This window comes from Pteropus vampyrus, unplaced genomic scaffold, assembly GCF_000151845.1.
Source record: "Pteropus vampyrus isolate Shadow unplaced genomic scaffold, Pvam_2.0 Scaffold247, whole genome shotgun sequence".
Classification (NCBI taxonomy): domain Eukaryota; kingdom Metazoa; phylum Chordata; class Mammalia; order Chiroptera; family Pteropodidae; genus Pteropus; species Pteropus vampyrus.
In genome coordinates, this window is record NW_011889028.1 from 412,147 (window position 1) to 433,012 (window position 20,866).

The 20,866-nt window shown below is 50.8% G+C and overlaps 1 protein-coding gene across 1 annotated transcript in view; it reads right to left on the reverse strand.

Annotated features, from left to right (window-relative positions):
* Positions 1–20,866, reverse strand: part of OTOA (otoancorin) — a 50,105-nt gene that overhangs the window by 6,424 nt on the left and 22,815 nt on the right. Inside the window, exons 14-26 of the mRNA XM_011374443.2 lie at positions 20,361–20,501; positions 19,286–19,344; positions 18,988–19,105; positions 16,884–16,957; positions 14,386–14,521; positions 13,200–13,390; positions 11,537–11,630; positions 10,951–11,080; positions 8,304–8,491; positions 6,780–6,935; positions 2,539–2,681; positions 2,180–2,316; positions 1,627–1,724 (exon numbers count right to left, since the gene is read on the reverse strand). Coding sequence (XP_011372745.1) covers positions 1,627–1,724; positions 2,180–2,316; positions 2,539–2,681; positions 6,780–6,935; positions 8,304–8,491; positions 10,951–11,080; positions 11,537–11,630; positions 13,200–13,390; positions 14,386–14,521; positions 16,884–16,957; positions 18,988–19,105; positions 19,286–19,344; positions 20,361–20,501 — 1,665 coding nt within the window. The remainder of the gene's footprint in view (positions 1–1,626; positions 1,725–2,179; positions 2,317–2,538; positions 2,682–6,779; positions 6,936–8,303; positions 8,492–10,950; positions 11,081–11,536; positions 11,631–13,199; positions 13,391–14,385; positions 14,522–16,883; positions 16,958–18,987; positions 19,106–19,285; positions 19,345–20,360; positions 20,502–20,866) is intronic.

Here is a 20,866-nt window from a genome sequence, read left to right on the forward strand (position 1 = left end):
AGAGAGAGAGAGAGAGAGAGAGAGAGAGAGAGAGAGAGAGAGAGAGCGCGTAGGTGCTCTCCTGGCTTACAGCTTACATCCACCATTAACAGAGTCTGTATTATAAAAATTATCTATTTTTCCAATGTTGCTGACTCGCCACCCACAGGCCAGATTGAATCTCCAGGCCTGCTACACTGTTTTAAAAAACAAATTCAAAGTGGTTGCCAACATTTAATTATCAGGAGATTTCACAGGGAAAATGGAGACGCCTGACTTCTTGAAAGAAAGGAAAGAAAGAGAAAAGGGGGAATAAAAAAGAAGACCCATTAACCCTGGGCCCACATCATCACACGGCATTAATGTGCCAGAGCTGAGAAGCGGCGCCCGCATCCCAGCCCACTGAAGGCGCCGTGCCCCTCCTCCCCCGGTGCCCCCAGCCTGCAGCCTACCACAGTGTAGGAGGTCCGCTAGAATTTATGCAATGGATAACTACCTGAGCAAGGAAGCAGCCACCAACTGCACTCCAAATAAGACCAGAAGAAAGTGTTGAGCGACAGGTCAGCATCTAGGACCCCAGAGGGTCAGCTCACTGGCCCTGACTGTTTATTCCTCCCAAACAGCTGTTGCTCCTTCTCCGTGCGGGGAGCTGTCCAGGGTGCTGACGAGGTTCAGGGTTTGCTCCCTGTCTTGATGCCCCATTGCGGGGGTTTGTCTAGCCTCATTTGTGTGTCTTGTCCAGCTGCGGTGGACAAAACGTGTCCCTAACTTACCCAACATGCAAGACCACCAGGGTCACTCCCCATCAGAGCGGACCGTCCCCATCAAATGCTCTGCAGAGCTTGCACGTAGACAGGAAGCGAGGACCTCTCCCTGGGCACCCCGCCCCCCTAACTTCAGGTGGTCCGACCCCAACCTCTCACTTTCCCCGAAGCAGTTCCTCACCTGCCCGAGTGTGGCTTTCTTAATACTTTTCTTTAAGTCAATGCAAATGTTCTTACTATTATATATTTTAGAAGGCAATGTTATCCAGGTTCACAATCCCTCGTTGGCAAGTCTGAAGCCCCCCAAAAGTCTGAAGATCAAAAGGTTTTTATAAAGTTTAAGATAAACATATTTACCAGCAAAACCTGACCCGAATTGATTTGAGGCCATTTACAGTCTCTAGTTTAATTAGTATGACTTGTCACCGATTTCTTCACAGGAATATTAATGTCTATGCTTACAGGGTGCTTCTCCAGACACTGCTGAAGGTGTTAAGTCACATGCTGTAAATCCACAGTGTGATTTTTCTAAAACCCAGAAAATTGTGAATTCTGACATACGTCTATCCCAAGGGTTTGAGATAAGGGAATATGAACCTGTCATAACACTATATATAGAAAACCAGTGCCACATGCTATGAAGAGAAGGCAACCATAAATATTAATACAATTAAATTTTTTAAGGAAAAAAAAAACTTTTAAAAAAACCCTAAAATTATCTTGCGACACATCCATCGTTGGCGTACAGCTTGCTTCTGTCTCTGTCAGCAGAAGTCTGGCTCAGGCCTTGAGAATCCAAAGCCTGCCACCTGCTCTTCCCGCCCCACCCCCCTTGAGATCAAATGGGGTCAAGCTCCCATTCTGTGAGGAACCGAAAACCTACTTTGAATATCTTGTCCGGAAGGCATCTGATGGCCGATGGCTGGAAATACGGCATCAAATCTTTGTCGAGCATTCGAAGCTCTTCCTTAGTTAATCCGGCTGGGGACAAAAAGGAATCAGGAGGGTTTAGTTCAAGCCAGAGAGGCTCTCCTTGTTATATTAATGGTGTCGCATGTGCGAGCGGAGCACGCATCGCTCCTTATGAAAGGCCCTGAAAATCACTCTGGGAATCCAGTTCTGTAATCAGCTCAGAAAAAAAAAAAATGTGGGTCACGGTAGCCCTGATCGGTCTCCTACGGTGAGATGTGCATTTTCAGATGGCGTGCAAACCTGTTTGGGAGCCCATGTTCCAAACCACTTCAGTGTGTACGAAAGCGCCAGGAGACCTCGTCCAAAAAGCAGGTTGGCGGGCCGCACCGTCTGCGACTCCACAGCTGAAATCGAGCTTCTGCTGGAACCCTATTGATGCTCGCTACACATGGCCAAGGGTTCTTTTACTTATTTTTCTTTCCCCAGGGTTAAGGTTGGAAAGGCATACCCCAGGTGCCTCTTACCTGCAATGGTTCCAAGCTCCTGCAAGACAGAGCTGGACCACTCAGTGGGATTCCCAAACACAGCCTCTGCCTTCTTCTTAAACTCGGCTAAGACGTGGGTGCTACAGACCAGGCTGCCAATTCTGGCCACCACCGCCCTAGGCAAGAGGGAAGGATATAGTGTGATCCTGGGAAGACTCACCAGCCAAAAAAGGGGTGTGTAAGGCGGGTACACTCGGCATCGACGCAGGGCCCAGTGAACCCCACTCCCCCCGTCAGCCCAGAAAGGCAGCCTACCATCCAGAAGAGGAGAGTATCTTGCTGAATGAACGACCCATCGGTCAACCCTTTGCCATTGTGCACACTAGTGTTTGGGTTACCTGAATTCTGCGACCTTTATAAGTGAGATTTCAGTGGCGTTCATGGCACACAGGGTTGCTCCAAGTCCTACTAAGTGGAAGCTCTTCAGATCCTGGATGAAGGAACCCGAATCCTCCAGGAATCCTTGCAGGATGGACTTAGCCTATAAGAATGAGGAAGGGTCGGAGGTGAACTCTCCAGGCAAGATCCTGAGGCCTCAGGAGATAACATGCAGCAGCCTCCTGTCTGACACCTCACCCCACTCGTCCGGATGCACCAAACCATCTGCATCCGGGCTGACCTCCCAAAGATGCCACTCCCGCTGAGTCTGTGTCCTGGCCTGTGGAAGTGTCTCTGGGCAGTGACACTCTTGCAGCTTCACCAACACTGAAGGAGCTGTGTCCTGTGTCTGTGTCTCCTGCTTATTTCCTTCAGTCACTCGTGAACTTCGGACAGGTTGGGCATTTAAGTCCTTCTGCACCAGGATCCAAACTTTTCCAACATCCATTGCTACAACTTTCTGGCAAAATCTAGCAATTTTCTGCCTTTATGCCTTTGCTCAAATCAGTCCTTGCATCTGATCTGAAATGCCCTTCCTTCAGTCCAACTGCTAAAACCAACCGTGCTGTTATTTGAGGGGTTCAAGTGCAATGTCCTTCTTCAGGAAGTCTTCCCTACCTCAGCCAGAAGGAATTTTTCTTTCTCTGAGGTCCTACAGACAGGTTGGCGCCTCTCTCTTCAGTTCCGGAGGGCAGTACATCAAAGGCTCTGGTGCTGAAAACCACGCAGGACCTCCTCAGTGAACTTAGGTTTGAGAGGGCTGATGTGGGGGGCCCCCTGAAATGCTCATACTGTGGCCACCACTGTCCACGACTCTCCTGGACAGCATTCCGAGTTCCAGGCATGAGTCTATGGCCCGGTCCTGACATGTCATCTCTTAGCCTGGCTTCAGTGATCGCTCTAGATTGGGCATGTGATCCAGTCACAACGCATCAGAACTATGGCTGGAACAATTCCCCTGGACTGGATCTGGGAAGGATAAACACCTGTATGTGCCAGAACTCACCATGTGGAAAGAGCCTGTCTCTGAACAAAGCCAGTGCAAAGGGCAGCAGAGCCAAAAAATGGGGAGACAGATTCCTGATAATAGTGTAGAAGCCCCTGGATCCAGCCATCCTTGAACTCCACATTTGAGCTTTTCCATTACGGCAGTCGATCAATTCCTTTTCTTGCTCAGGCCACTTTGACTTGGGTTTTCTGCCACTTGTAACTAAGTGAACCCTGATATATTCGGCCTACTTATGTCAGACCTGAGGAGGGATCCTAGTCAATCCTCTGGAGATCAGCTGTATAATAATGTCTGGATCCCTCAGTGCTCATGGGAACAGGTGCAGGAGATTACAAGAGGACAAGCACTCACAAGGCAAAGACGGGGAGCAGACATCCAGGAACAAACACCTGAATGGGAGCGAGGGTGACAGGGACACAGCGAATGTCCCATCATCCTTTAAAAGTAGTCCCTCCGCATCACACAATAAGGATCATCGCGGTGTTTGGCAAAGACTCTGAAATGCTGCAATGGCGCCCACTTTTCACGTGGCTGTCGCTTCCCCATCCCTCAGGTCTGTCTAAACGCCGCCTCCTCAGGCAAGACTGCCCGGATTCCTCTTTCTCAAGCAGTCTCCCTCCCCATGATTTCCACCAGCACCTTGTCCATTTTCTGCAATTTTTTTCACCTCGATTGCTCGCTTTTTTGTCTGTATCCCCAAAGACACACACCATATCCAGTTAGTTCACTATTATATCCCCAGCACCTGGCATAATGCCTGGCACATGACAGAGAGTCAATAAGTACTTTATGAATGAATGAATGAATGAATGAATGAATGAACAGCTGAGTGACTGATCTATAAAAGTTGTAGGCAATATACACTCCTTTGACATGGCATCCGATTGTCACCTTCACGTAAGGGACTGGCTTTGGGGAGTTCTCCCATGTTTCTGCAAATCGGACTGGTCGGTGTCTTGGGAAGTCACCTTCAATGATGACAAGGCTCACGGGTTCTACGGGGCAACTTCAATAAACCACACTCAGACTTTCGACGTCTTCAATGATGACGATGGTGAGGAATCAGAACGTGCATCCAGAATAACAATAGCTAATAATATTTACTGAGTGTTCGCCGCGTGCCGGCACTGTGCGTATACCATCTCATCTAACCCTCGCAACTACCCTGCAAAGTGTTACTATGATTCCTACGTCACGGACGAGGAAACCGAGGCACAGAGAGGTTGAGAAACTATGCCGAGGTTACACAGCTAGTAAACACTGGTTCTAGCCTGTACTCTTAGGTGGTGAAGATGTTGGGGTTCGGAGGAAAGATGGAAATTCAAGTCAGCTTTTGAACTTTTTTCATGAAGCCTTCCCAATCAGCTTCAGCTAGTTGACTTGCAGTGGTATGTGCTTCCCAGCAACCAGGTGTGTCCACTTTAAAACGGAAGCTCAAAACTATAATTCAAGTAAAGTCACGTTGAAGATGCGGTATTAAATCGCCCTTGCCACTAGAACCTGGAAAACGCAAGCTCGGCCTGTCAGGTAATAAGCCAAACTCTACTTACATGAACGGCTGGACCGATGTCTCTGTAATGGTTCCAAGACAATTAATACCAGCACTTTTAGGCAATGTTAACCACTGCAAAATGAAGAGCTGTCGGATTTCAATCTCTGTTCATCCCGCCAGCCTCGAAAATAGGTTCTTTTTCCTTAGGCTGGTTTTTAAGCTGAACTATCTGTTAACATGGTCCCACCACGTCTGGCTATTAATCTGGAAACATGTGCCTAAGGGTCTGATGGGGCCCGAACGCTCAATGGCAGATGCAAACGTTGGGTTTTCACACCCTCCCCAAACATACTGGCAAATCCCACTGCCGCCCGTGGGTGTTAAACCTGGTGCGAATGGGAAGAGATACTGTAGCTTCTCATTTGGGTATATTTTTCTGTTTTCTCCTACACTGCGAATACGATGGTTTTAATACCGGACGTGTCATGTGGCGCTCCTCAAACCAATCACAACCAGCTTGAGAGTCACAGAACCCCAGGACTACAGAAAGTCAGAGTGGAAGGGACCTCGGATTACTGTGTCCAACCTTCTCATCTGGCACATGAGGCAGCAATTCAACTACCAGAACGAAAAGGGGAACGGAAGAAGATGGAGAAGACAGTGAAAACAACTCATTTGCATCGAATCCTACGTACCAGGCCACGTTGAGTGTTTTACGTGTCCTAACTCCTCGAGGCCACACAGCCAGGACCTCCAGGGACACGATTCACACTATAATCTATTTGAATGGGGCCACTCAGAGTTCCGTGACCCTGTCTAACCTCCCTCTCAGCTGAAACACATCCTGGGGAAAACTTCTTCTTTAGCCCACAAAGGAGCAGCTGACGCAGCAATCGCCCACCCACCGTAAACGACGAGAAAGCTTTAATTGGTTCAAATTATGTGGAATAACTGTATTCAGACACTGGATAACAAGGAGCACAGGACTATAACGCTGTAAAGAGGAAAGCAAATCAGTTTCCAGGACATAGAGCAGGAAAGGGGGCCCACACAAGCCCAGGGGTCTGGCCGAGTTGAGGATACAGAGATCTGAGTTTAGCGAGGTCAGGGCACCTATGATTTGTGGAAAGTGCCAGAGAGGAAGAAATTGCACAGATAGCGAGCTCTAGGCAAAATCTGCAGAGACATTTTCTCGAGTCTGGCTGAGCACTGACCCACACACGTAGCAAGTAAAACTCCACGTAAATACCAGATCGGTAGGTAGCATCAGAAGGTGGGACAATTCCCAGAGCCCGTGTGGACCTGGAAAGAGGTCTTATTCCCACCAGCCAGAGAAGAGAGGTCTTGAAACACACAAACCATCATTAGGTAGCGTCCTCGGGAGAACCATGTCTCAATAAGGGCAATAAATTACCCACAGAGTAAAGGTCACTCCAGACTCGCCCTAATCAAGCTCAAAAGGAAGCTCAAAGGGGTCGACTGATTTAAAGGTAATTTAAATGTATGCCGAAAAGAAGGCTTACAACTAAATCGAGTGCTCAGACGTGGAAAAGCCACAAGGCCCATCAGCCGGTCCAAATTCCTGGGCTCGCAAATAAGCAAATGCGACTCGTAACTAGGAGAAAAATTAGTCAGTAGAAACAGAGTCAGAAATGACAGGGATGATAGGATAGTTAAAAGATCCGGCAGCATCTACCTACCTGGCCCAGGGTCCATTCCGTCTGCTGGCTCAGGGAGGCCACAGTGTCGATGGCGCTGAGCCCCAGCTGCCCCAGCTCACTCTCATTAAAAGCCAGAGCAATACGGCCTAGTGAGAGGATGTGGTGTTCTCTCCAGTGAGAAGGCGTGTCCCAAACCTTCAGGTGGGAACAACAACAACAAAAAGCCAGATTAGGCCGATCACTACAAACAGTATTTAAAACAGATATAGGGTAAATCTCATTCATATATAAAGTTCTTTTACAAATCAATAAGAAAAAGAGGACTACTTTTGCTTTAAAGAAGAGAGACAAAGGGCATAAACAGAAAATCCACAAAAGAAGAAATAAACGCATGAGGAAAAGCTCTGTCTCAGCCATAATTAAAGAAATGTATATTAACGACAATCAAAGAATACCACGTTGGCCGATGATAGCGACAGGGACCAAAAAGAATGACTGTTTATAGTGTTGGAAAGATATGGGCTAAAGGACCCCCTCATTTGTTGATGACAAGAATATAAATCAGCACAGGCTCTTTAGAGGGGAATCTATATATAACAAAAGCTTTTAAAATAGTTGTACTCTCTGACCCCAAAATTCCACCTCTGGGAATTTCATCTAAGTAAATAAGGAGACAAGTACCCAAAGGAATAAATACATATATGTACCTTGAGAGATTAAAAAAATACAATCTAAAAGTCTACTAATTAGCTAAATAAATATTAGCCATAAAATGAAATATTATATAGTTATTTTAAATACAGATACAGATTTTTATTTCTGATATGGAAAACATGCATTGTATACTGTTGGGTGTGGGCAGAAGTTATTGAAGAGTAGATAAGTATATTATTTTTTGTTCACATATATGTGAGTATACATGAAATATATGTACGAAATATATTTTAACACGCATACGCAGAAGCCTGAGAAGCTTCAGGTGAACATACCAAAATATTAACAATGATTATCTCTGGGGAAAAGAGTATGACCGGTTTACTTCTTTATTATTTTATGACGTTTCTACGATAAACTTGGATTACTTAAATATAAACAATAGTGACAAACATAATTTTAAGGAATTTAATGTCTCAACCCACCAGGGTAACTGTACACTCCACAATTACCCTAAGAGCTAAAACAAGCCACTCAAAGCCCCTTTATAAAGATGGCAAACTGCTTCCAGCCCTCTTTTTTACTCCTTTCTGCTACGTTTTCGGACAAATCGCAACCGACCCTGGGAAAACCTGCTGCAAGCAGCAGCTGGGGCCCTCCGGACGGAGAGAGAAAAAAGGCACAACTCCTAGAGACCGTCTCACCGGAATTCTCACAGAATTTGATTTACCCAATGTCCGTTAGATGCCAAGACACAGCCCGCCCCGTTCTCCGCCGGGGCCCTGTAGGAGGACCTGGAAATTTCAACACGAAAACGCAAGTGAGAACTCCTCCAGCAGGGGGCGCTCTGTGCACGGAAGTGCTGGGTTTTGCCCCTGTTCAGTGCTACCTGGCTCAGGTGGGCTTTACCTGCACAGCCTTTTCCTTCAAGGCGGTCAGCTGAGGCCGGCCGAAACCCCTGACGGCCCCCAGAAGCTCCACGTTCCTGATGAAGACGTCCTTCCCCATGCAGAGCAGGGCCTCGGGGGCCCAGCAGGCATTGGCTTCGGCCAACCTGAAGATGTCATCAGAAGAAGGAGCCACGACTCCCTGGCAACCTGAAGAATGGGGAGGAGCAGAGGGAGGAAATCTCAGGGGACTGCAGTCTGTCTCGTTATTGGGATGAGGATTCTCCGCCGCGTTTGTCAGCGAGAGCGGGGACTCAGGGCCCAGTTAGAATCCCACTCTGATTATCTGTTAACCAATCCGTGGCAAATGCCAGCTTTTCACACGGCCACGTGCACACAGTAGCAGCCTGACAAAGTTGCATCTGGACTGCAAACGGCCTCGAGGGCAGGAGGAGCTGGTGGTAAGAATCCCTGGCTATTTAGCCCCTCTGAGCCTTGGTCCCCTTGTCTATAAAAGAAGGACACAATGATCTCGTAGAATTCTCGTGAGGACTGTGTCATCACGTGGAGCGCCCAGAACAGTGCCAGGTATACAGTAAGCGCTCAATGCCTGTTAGCCTTCTTATCATTAATGCCACCTGCCGCCACTGCCCTGTGCATTTGAGTTTGCAACCCAGAGTTAAGGGTTCCAGGATTACGAGGAAGGAACGCCCCTAAGAGTGGGAAGGGGGGGATGGTATGCCCTCCATAAAAACCACGGGGGAGGGAGGAGGTGGCTGCAGCCTTCACACCCCAGGAGAGAGGGGAAATGTGCCTGCTCCTTGTTCCCTGGTAAAGGGAGAAAACCCAAGGCTCCCAGTCTTGAAAGGGACCCTGGACGCCCCTGGTGTTGACACACTCACCAGCGCCACCCCTGCCAGGGCATGTCCCAAGCCCTGTGGCCACCCGCTTCTCACTGAATCCCCAGTGCCAACTCACTAGACTCCAAGCAAGAGGTGAAACCGGACCAGGTCAAGGGTGCCGTGTGAGGTCCTCAAACATCGCCATTACAACCCACTCGGAGGGGACGGAACACCCATCCCCCGAGACGCCTCCCCTCTGCACAATCTGACAGCGGAGTCAGAGGACCCGAACGATGCAGCACGAACTCGGTCTTGGTGTTCAGCAAATGTTTGTTGAAGGAATCAACCCATTCTCGCAGATTAGCCAAAATGAAACCAAGTAGGAATTCTGCTAATCCATTAACTGCTATGAACACGACAGTAATTAATGCCCAGAACCAACCAAAGAAGCCTGTGACTATGCACCGGTGACAGAGTGTCCTCGCTGAGGCTGGGAAGCCTTGCACGCACCCGCGAGCGCGGAGTCAGAGCATCGCAGCGTGACAACAAGACGGTGAGGGCAGGAGGAGCTCTCAGTGGACCCCATCGGCTGTGGGGACAAATCCAAGAGCTGCCACGTACTAATGCTGTGACTTTGGCCAAATCTCTTAATCTCTCTAAACCTGTTTCCTTTGTCAAGAAAATAAGAGAAACCATCGTGCCCACCTCACAGGACAGAGGCAAGGATGAGAAAACGCATGGAGAGATAATCACCTACGACAAACGTGAATCAGGTCGTGACACTTCTTTGCTCGATGGCCCCCTGACACCCCTGCCCGGGTAAAAGATGAAGTCCTTACGGTCCCCTTATAAGGCCCCGCATGACTGGCCTTGTGACTCGCTCCACTCCAGCCACAGTGGCCACTCACATAACTTGTCTCCCCCTGCAGCCACACCTGCTTCTGCCTGGAAGACAAACCCCCACATCCACAGGGCCCACTCCCACAATCCCTCGGGTCTTCACTGTCAGCTTTAACTGAAACCTTCCTCTGTAAGTCACACTCCCTGAGCACACCCCCCACCCACCCCTTGCTCTATTTTCCTTCTTGGCCCTTATCATGGGGCAGACGTGTCTTTTACTTACATGTGTAACTCATGGTCTGGCTACACCCCTGTTTGAAAGCATGCTCTGTGAGGGTGGGGGTTTCTGTCTGTTTTGTTCACATCGTCCGTGCTTAATAATCATTTGTTACAGGAAAGCGAGCAAGCACTTAGTGTCAACTATTATTGTTACAGTTATTACTGGGTCTCATTAACTTTGTCCCCTCCTGCCTGGCACAAGTCTGTACTGACTAGGTGCACAATAAATGTGAGAATACCCAACGCTTACGGAGCATCCTACACACCAAGTGCTGTCATGGTCACGTTTACGGGTTTAAACCCATTAATCCTCGCGATAACCTAATCAGGCGGGGGCTTTTATCATCCCCGTTTTACAGAGGATGAACGCAGAGGTGCGGAGAAGTTGAAGAGTGACCCGAAGTCACACAGCCAGCACGCGGCCTGCCCGGCGCTGGCACTGCCACGCAGAGACGCCCGGCCATTCTGGCCCGCTCGGTCAACTGGTTCGAAATGCCTGATGCCCGTGTCCCCCGTTCCACTGCGAGCCTGGGTAAGGGGTGCAGGGTGTGCTTACGAAGCTGATTCTTCGGCCCGTGGATTTCTGTCGCTCTATTTGCTTTGCTAACATTTCATCCAGTCCCAGGCACACGGAGGTCTCTGGGCGCCAGGGACTCGGTCGAAACACGGCTGCCCCGGCCCGGGCTCGGGTACCCCAGAAACACTCACCAGGGCTGGGGTCAGCGCTGGGCCCCCTTTCACTGCTGTTGCGGACAGATTCAAAGACAGCCCAGAGGAATTCTTCAGGGGGCAAGGTCCCGGCCATCTCGGAAGCTGTTTGCTGAAGGATGTCGGGGAACTGGGTGGCATAGAAAAGACAAAAGAGGAGGAATGAATAACGAGTAAGGCCTGAAACACAAGTTTAAATCTGGGTGGAGACGGGAGGAGTCTTGACTGCGGCAGGCTTCACCCCCCTCACAGCAGCTTCGCACGCAAATCTGGTCCCCAGCCTGGTCTCTACGAAGAATCATATGAAATGACACTCAGCCTCGATAACGCCCAGCGAATGTTCAATAAAGTAAGTACACGTCACTGACCCACGCTGGCCATGCTGTTGGAAAGCGCTCAGATGGCAGGGGGGACCGACAGCTCGCAGGCTGCGCACCTCTGCCGGAGCGCAGCTGGAGACATCTGAGCCCCTCGGGGCAGGCAGGAAGGTTCCAGAAGAACACGCTGGCAGCAGACCCAGTGGAGTATAACCGAAAACACTTTCCCTCCCCTCCAAACTCCTCCTAACGATGGAATACAGAGGTACCTTTGTGGCAACAGAGCTTAATTCATCTCCCGAGAAAAGTGCCAGAAAAGGTCCCATGTCCTTGATCATCTCAGCTGTCCAGTTCTGGGGGTGCCTAAGAAGAGATTACAAGCAATAAGTCAAAACCCCGTGCTGTCGTCCTTGTCCCCCAGCATCCTCTTCTTTCGGAAGCAGACAACCTGCGCACCTGGAGAGGCTGTCAATCACACAGTCCCACTTCCCCAGCCAAGGCGATGGGCATGTGATGTGAGCCGACCAATCAGAGTCAGCCCTAGGAATTTGGATGGAACTACTAGAGAAACAATCTCTTCTTTCTGGTGTCTCTCAGTGAAAAGGATACTGCAGGCCATTCCTATCACCAAGGAGAAAGAAAGCCACGCCCAGGAACACAGAGCTAAAAGATGACAGGAACGAATTCTTGATGACATCACGTGAGCTCCTGGATCCAGCCGTGCCTGAAGTCCACCCCTGTAGTTTTCCATTACATTCAATTTCTGAACTCAATAAACTCCCTTTTTTTAGCCTGAATTGAATTGTTGAATTTCCGTCATTTACTTCACAGCGTTTCCTTCCTTTCCCCCCACCTCCCGTCAACAGAACAGCAGCGATGTATTTGTTCCTTTAAATTACCATAACAGTCTTCTCTCACACCAAGATGAAATTTCCTCTTGAACTTGGCAATACTAACAGCACTAACACAGAACCCACTGACATTCTTATAGAGACCACACGTGCCTCACACCATATTTGGTGACATCTCCAAAGGAAGTCTGTCCAATTAGCAGGGATAAGCCCTGTCTTCAGACCCAGGCAAACCACTCCTGGCCAAAAAACATGCTCATCTCTTTGATTAAAAAAATATTATCCCGCTGGCCTGTGAGCTCCGTGAGGACAGGAATCACACCCATCTTATTGACCTCTGCACCTTTGGTCCTGGTAGACCGGTTGTCACAAACTCAGCACTATGTCGGGCACGGTTGTAAGACCTTTTGTGCATTGACTCAGTTAATCATCACCACAGCCCCATGGGGACTATTACTGTGCCCATTCTATAGACATGAAAATAACGTGCAAAAAAAGTAAGTAGCTTTCCCCAGGTCACGCAGACAGTAGATGGTAGAAACAGAATTTCAACCCGAGGCATCTCAGCTCCGATGTCCATGCTCTTAAACGCTACATAATAGTGCAGTGCCTGAGACACACGAGATTCTCCAGAAATGTCTGTTGTCTAACCACTGACTGATGGCCAGGACCTACTCAACTATCTGACTGAACTTTAGAAAATTCTACACAGGAAAAAAAAAAAACAGTTCTGCCTCGCCCAGGGAGCGCTCACTCAGCCAGAGCTGACGAGGCCTCGACCGTCTGCGACATCGCCATCGTCATTATTACCATTCCATAACAACGATTCCACTGCCACTTCCTTGCTTTGATGAAGTGCCACCTTTTTAAAACTCGTTCCCTTTCCACGTGCTCAGAAGGACTAGAGCCGACCACATGAGGCTGCACAGCGGCACTACTGTTCCGAGGCCCACAGAATAAAAGTCCCATCTCACCTCGTCCGAGGCTGGAGACCGTCTCTGCTCTGAGGGCAGGAGGGCCAGGGCTGGGCACCCCTTCTCCAGCGCACCCCACCCCCACGCCGAGCCCGGCCTGTCCTCACCCGCAGTGCTCCAGGAGCCTGAGCCTCACTGCAGACTTCTGCTCGGGGCTGAGGTCTGGGCAACCTCTGAGGCCGTGCAGGGCGGTGGCCCAGGCTCTGGGGGACACCCCGTGGTGGATGATGGCTGCCGGCAAGTGGCAGAGCAGATTCCCCACGATGTCCACAGTGTACTCGTCAGCGATGGCATCTTTCTGAAACCAACAAGCAGAGCCGATGAGAAGACCCAGCGGGCTCACTATCGTGACCCCTTAAAAAGACTTCCCAACCCCAAACCTCGGCAAAGTACTGGGATCTAAATAGCCTGCCCTGCCGTGGACTAGCAGAGACGGCACGGGGCCTGATTTTATCTCATAGAAGCCTAGTCTCACCTCTAGAGAGACCCCCGGGAGTTGTGTGGACAGAGACTTGGCACATGGTGAGCACTTGGTAAATGAGGGCTGTCGTCATCATCATTGTCATTGCTCTGACAGTACCCCGGAGCTCAACAACCATTATAATAATAGTACGCCAATAATAAAAACCACACCTCAAAGCTCGTCTGGCCCTCGAATGCCTTCAGAGCGCTTTCTCACAATGACAAGAAGAGCTAACACTTACTGAGCGCTCACTATGTGCCAGGCACTGTTCTAAGTGCTTACAGGTCTTGATCCATCATTCATCTGAAAAGTAACTGTAAGAGGTAAGTATTCATAAAAGCCACTTCTTAAAGACAAAGAAATTGCCAGCCAGTGGCAAGGCCAGGATCCACACACAGTCTGCCCTTTGGGCCTTGGCATTAAACAATACATTGCCTACAATACATTGCCTACATTAAACAATACATTGCTCTTACACCTGTGTTACAGATGAGGAGCCCGAGGCTCAGGCAGGGGACATGACTCACCCACAGCCGCATAACCAGCCCCAGCAGAGCCGTGTCCGGAACTCAGACCGTGAGCAGTGCGCCTTGCAGTCCACAGAGTGGCCACCCCTCCTTCAGGCCCCGAAGGGACAGTTTCCAGACCCAGTATCCAAAGGTATCCCACCTAGCGCCTTCAGAGCCAGCCTGAGACCCACAGGTCACACTTCTGGCCAGCACCGCAGGCTTGAGATCCCAGCCAGATGCCCTGGGAGCTCCGCAGGATGGCCCCAGACACACAGAGGGGAAGGGATACCAGTGAAAATGTCCCCCAGGAAGTTCCCTCACCAGGCACTGCTGCACCTTCCTGAGCACCACATTCTTTTTGTGGGAGTCTAACACCAAGGCGTCCAAGCGACTCTTCCCCAGGCTGATCAGAAGGGGCACACACTGGGAGGCGGGGACGGAAGCCAGGTAGCGCGCCCTAGAGAGAGATGGGGGAAACCAAGGGCAGGAAGACAGTGGCTGCTCTATATCACCCCGAAAGCAGAGTCTGCATGCCCAAGAGCCTCTCACGGGAGTGTTCTTTAAATGTTCTCCCCAGCGATGTTGGGGCGCCTCTGGGTAGGCAGGCAGCAAACCTCCCACCCACCAAGCTCCTCACCTACAGGGAGGAACCAAACCTCCCATCATGCTCCTCTCCTAAGGCGAGAAACACACTTCCCATCATGCTCCTCTCCTACGGGTGGGAACCAAACTTCCCATCATGCTCCTTTCCTCCGGGTGGGAACCAAACCCCATCATGCTCCTCTCCTAAGGCAAGAAACACACTTCCCATCATGCTCCTCTCCTACAATTGGGAAACCAAACCTCCCATCATGCTCCTCTCCTAGGTCAAGAAACACTTCCCATCATGCTCCTCTCTTACAGATGGGAACCAAACTTCCCATCATGCTCCTTTCCTACGGGTGGGAACCAAACCCCATCATGCTCCTCTCCTAAGGCAAGAAACACACTTCCCATCATGCTCCTCTCCTAGGTCAAGAAACACTTCCCATCATGCTCCTCTCTTACAGATGGGAACCAAACTTCCCATCAAGGTCTTCTCGTATGCCCCAGCAGCACTGATCACAGAATAGAATCTCCATAAACGTATGCTGACTGATGGACTGGTTGAGGAGAGATGAGGAGGAAAGGAAAAGAAAAACTAGAAGAAAGGGACAGAGAGAAAAGAGGAAAAAATAGAAAAGAAAGGCCAGAAGGAGTGAAAAAAGTCTCAGTTAAGACGATGATTTGTGACCCACCAAAGCTCACCTCTAACCCAACAAAATCTTGTTCCTTATCATTTCTCTCCTTAGGAGAAATTAAATGTTTCTCCTTAGAAAGGCAATAATGAAGGAAAGGTTGAGAAAGACTGCTTAGACGCATGCAGCCTAACTCGGCGCCACCACCTGACTGCTCCAAAACCAAAGTCGACGTGTCCTTCCCCCATGCCACCTCAGACTCCCCTTTCCCTTTATCCCCACATGTCACTGCTACCTCCTGAACATTACTCGGATCCATTCGTGCCTCTCCATTCCCTGTACCACTGGCTTGTTTATGTATTCATCCCTTCATCCATCCATTCAGCAAATATTTACAGACACTGTGCTGGGGACCAGCTACACCCACGAGCAAGACATGAGGGCAGGTCCCTGCTCTCAGGATGTGTCATTCTAATGGGAGAGGAGGGAAGAAACACAGAAACCAGTAGGTAAAACAGGTCATTTCAGCTACCGATAAATGTACGGAAGAAAATGCAATGGCTCTGTAACGGAGAATGGCGGTGGGGACAGCCAGGAGAGCCCCTTCTAAGGCAGTACTGTTTGAGCTGAGACATGGATGAGTGGAAGGAGACAGCCACGCCGAGGTCTAGGTTACAGAAACAAGCTTCCACCGCACCCCTGCTTCCGGCCGGGATCCCCGCATTCTGTCCTCTCCACGGGCAGAGGCGACGATCTCTCTGAAATGTAAGCCTGAGGGCTGTGCCCAGAATACAGGTGAGACACCTCAGGGTGTCACACAGGCCCTCCCTGATCTGAGCGTCCTTTCTCTCTCCCAACTGCTCTGCAGACGCACACCACGCATCTGCCCGAGTACCTCGCTTTCCTTACCCACAGCTGGTCCGAACCTCCTTCGTGCCCCTGTTCGGACTCTCTGACCCCAACTCAGTCCTCAAGCTTCAGTTCAGTCTCCTGTCTCCTCCGAGATATTGTGCCCAGCGCCCATGACCCCTTCCCACGGTAACGGCACCTGGCTCTGGATCAAGCTGGGCCTGAAATCCATCCGTGGATCTTCCAGGTACCCGTAACCCAAACTGCCTTTTATCGCCTAAGGCAGCTTGACTTAAGATTCTGTCACTTTCAACAAATATCAGCATGATATTATAATTGGCTTCATGTTTGTCTATCTACCCCCACCCTCGCCACCACCACCATCCAGACCGTATTTCGAAAGCAGAGCTGCCCCGCGGCCTGAGCACACACACGGACCACCAAAAATCCCCACGGCTGACAGCAGCCCTGCCTCCCCAGAGCCTGGGCACAGCCATGAGGCCAGCCCACGTGGGCTTTGCCTCACTGCCAATCACTTGGACTTGTGTTGCTTTGGCTTTGGTTTTAAAATAACAACAAAAGGCAAAAGCATCTCAACTATCTATATGAGGCTCGGAATTTAAATCCTGGTTCTCGAGGGCCTCGCTATTGAAGGCGCTCTCCACTCTGCCCCTTGGGCTCCTGACAGCACCCAGGGGGACAGAATCACCAATCGTCTCGCCGAGCCAGGAAGTGGGGCGCGTGCTCACTTACGGGAGTGCAGCCAAGAGGAAGGGCGGCATAGAGGACCTGGAAACTTCCCAGTGTTTCCACGCCAAGCAATTAACCTGAAAGATTAAAGCAGTTCTAGGCACTGGGTTGAATAACAATAAGATGCAAACACAGACTGTGCTTTCTGGTGCCGGGCGCGGTTCCAAGCATTTTATGCATGTCCACGTATCTAACAGAACGCCCTGGGGGGTAGGTAAGGACACTCCTGCGCCCAGTTTACGGACGAGGAAATTGAGGCCATAGCAAAAGGAACACAAAAATGTAAGTCTGAGAGCGCCCACCACAGCTGTGTTTACAACTGCAAGGAGATGAGATACAACCTAATGTCCCTCAGCAGGGGGCCGGGTAAGGAAATTATGGTACAGCAATACAACGGAATACCACGCAATTATTGTGTTTCCATTATGGTAGATTTATGTATATATTAACATGATTAACCTGGAATGACGTTTTACATGTGTGTTACATAAAGTTAAACAAAATAATACGTATAGTATGAGCTGAAATAAATATGTTTTATATATACCAAAAACCTCTCAAAGTCAAGAGCAAACTTTTCCCTGTAGTTACCTCTAGAGCTGAGATTCTGACCCGGGGCACTGCTGACATTGGGGCCTGGATAACCCTTTGCTGTGGGGCTCTCCGCTGCACTGTGGGATGCTCAGCTGCAGCTCTGGCCTCCACCCACTAGATGCCAGCAGCATCTCCCCCAGGTGTGGCAGCTGAGTGCCTGCAGATATGGCCAAATGGTCCCCTGTTGAGAGCCACTGCTCTAGGGGGAATTTTATTTTCTATTTTTTTTTCCAATATAATAGTTATGTACTCTCAGCAAAAATATAAACAAAAAGTCAAATTTTCTAACAAACTGGCATTTGAAGGTTCTGAGGACTGGGGAGCATCTAGGTAAAGAGCTTTGTACGTGAACAGAACACATGGATCTTCCTCTAAGCGGGCGTGATGTCCATCCATCCTCGTTACTGACTTCCCTCCCTTCCTGGGCGAGGCTTTTCCATAGTCCACTAGTTCTCAGCAGGGAACTGATTAGAAACGTAAATTATAGGGCATCGCACTGGACCTACTCTAAGGAGAAGTCGGCGAGTGGGGCTCTGCGGTCTGTGTCCTTTTAATGGTGTAATCGATACGCAAAGCACTACGTGCATTTATGTGTACACTCTGATGCATCCAGACACTCGCAAACGCCCTGATGCCGTCACCTCCCTCACGTATCAGACTCGCCCCACACCTCCCAACGTTTCCTTGTGTCCCTTTGTCTTTGCAGTAAGAGCCTCTGACGTGAGAGCCACCTCTCACATTCTGACGTGCACGAAACCATAGCAACTCCAGGCACTCAGTATTTCAGCAGAGGTCCGGAACTTTCTCATCTGGCAAAACTGAAATCGTACAGCCATCGAATGGCCAACTCCGGCCCTCTAGGGAATGCTGATGCAAGCTCGTGTTTGAAACCAGGGACAGAAGGGACAAGCCGAGGGCAGGACAGGGCTGCGTACAGCTCTGCACATGCCTCTAACGCCCCTGAAGGGTCGTGTAGGGAACGTAACGCTTCCTGGCTGTCGGGGGAGGATTCCTAGGAAGCTTCATTCAGATCTGAAACGCTCTGAGGCCAGAGCTGGGAAGATGCTGTGTGTCCACCTGCTCATCCCCAGGGACCCTGAGCAGCTCATAGTTACACTCCAAGTCCAAACGCTGTTCTCCAGGCCCATTTTTTACTTGCTAAGAAACTTTGAAAAGTCTGCTCCTGCTTCTCGTCTCCCCAAAGGGTTAAAGAGTTTGTACAACCATTTGGAAAATGAAGTCTGAAATGAAAAAAAAAAGGAACCAGAGCCGCGTTCCATTCCCAACTGCCCCTGGAAAGGACAGGGGTGTCATGCGAGGAAGTGACTCAGCCGCTGGAGAACCCCATTATGGACACGGAAAGCTGAGCACCTCCCAACTGTCATTTAAGGTCCACGCCCGTCCCACGCCCTCCCTTGCGTCGCGGGAAGCATCCCAGCGTGAGTCTCTTTAGCCGCCAGCGGCCACGCAGGCTGCGGACGCAGGAAAGCGCAGGAAAGCGCGTGCACCACACCTGGCCAGGTGAGAGCAGCCCGAGGTTGTTCTCAAAAAGCCGGAAGTGGGCCAGGAAAGAGTCCGCGCTCATGGCATCGATGTGTGCGCAGGTTACGCCTTTGACCAGCTGCCCGGTGCTGGAAAACAAAACGGGGGGCAGGAGAAGCGGGGTGCGGAGGACAGGAAAGAAGGAGCAAGGGAGGGCGGTGCGCGCTGACCCCGGTACAGAGGGGACTGTCCCGCTCTCGTCTCGGGACAGAAAGCCCAGAGATAGAAGGCCCAGAGGGCTGGCCGCGGGGGTGCGGGGGATCCCCTACCTCAGGAGCGCCTCGGGCCTCCCGGTGGTCCTGGACAGGAGCTCGTACAGGAACAAGGCCTGCGGAGGGACGAGAACCACGGCCAGTGTGGACGGGGCGCTCACTCACCGGATGAGCACGCGGAGCGCCCAGCAGCGCGCTGCCCTGTGGGGAAGGCACGGCCACCGCCCCGCTTTACAGACGAGGCCACGGAGGCCCTCGGCTGTGTTACCCGCCCAGGACCACGGGGTGGCGAAGGGACAGAGCTGGGACGTGCCCGGCTGGCGGAGTAATCGCACATCCTGGCTCACACCCCGTCATTCCCTGGGCTCCCGTGGACGAATGCAGAGCCAAGCGCCGGCAGCGAGGCCCGGGGTTTACTTGCTGTGCTTTGTGAGGTCGCTGCCCAGCCCCTAGTTCCATGCCCACCTGCTAGTGGGCACACGCCTCTGGAAGGGGGCCGCAGAAGGAAGAGAGGGGTGAATAGACCAGGGCGGCCAGTGGAGACAGTCACGTGGTTAGGAGGGTGTGCCCAGTCCCATCCCCTGACTTCGCCAATGGCCAATGAGTTCATCAGCCGTGCTATTGTCATTAAGCCTCCACAAAAACCCAAAAGGACGGGGTTCTGAGAGCTTCTGGTTGGTGACAGTGTGGATTTGGGGGAGTGGTGCCTGGGGAAGGCGTGGACGCTCCGAGCCACACCTGCCCTGTGCGCCTCTTCCATCTGCCTGTTTCTGAGTTACAGCCTTTTATAATAGACCCGTAATCTGGGAATCAAAATGCTTCTCCAAGTCCTGTGAGCTGGCTGCTCTCGCAAATTAACCAAAGCCCAGAAGGGGGCCACTGGAGCGCCCAATCTGTAGCCAGTCGGTCAGAAGCACAGGTGACAACTTGGACTTGTGACTGGCATCTGGAGCGGGGACTGCCTTGTAGGACTGAGCCCTCAACCTTTGGGCTCAGATGCTGTCACCGGGTGGACAGGGTCAGAATCGAGTTGAACCGCAGGACCCCCAGCAGGTGGTGGAAAATCGCTGGGTGTCGTGAGGAAAGCCCACACACACCTCAGAACTGGCGTCAGAACCCTTAGTGGCCACACCTGAGCCCTCCGGAGCTCCTTTCCCCTGACGACAGTCTCGTTGAATCGGGGTTCCCTCCGCAGATCGAAGAGAGACACCTCCTTAAAGAAAGCTCCTTGGATTTCCACAATGCCCGGGGCGGAATCTCCTGCTTCCATGATCTGCCGGACGTGAGAAGAAATACGTTAACGGCCGTGGAGAAGGTGCACTGAACTTTGCACGAGAGCCAGCCACTCTGTCACGTGCGTCTCGGGCAGTAAAATCCATCGAACCTGTTCGGCAACCCAGTGAGGTGGGACCATCGTCATCCCCACTTTACAGGGAAGAAAATGGAGGCTTCGCGAGTAATAACTGGTTGATAGATGAGACTGGAGCCCACGTCTGTCTTATTCCAAACCCAGGCTCTTTATTGATAACTACATGTGCTCCTACTGTCCGCCACGTGCTGGCGTTTGGGGCCAGAGCCCTTGGGTTGGGCTTCTTAACAGATTTTGCAATTGGACAAAGCAGATCGCACAGACTAGGA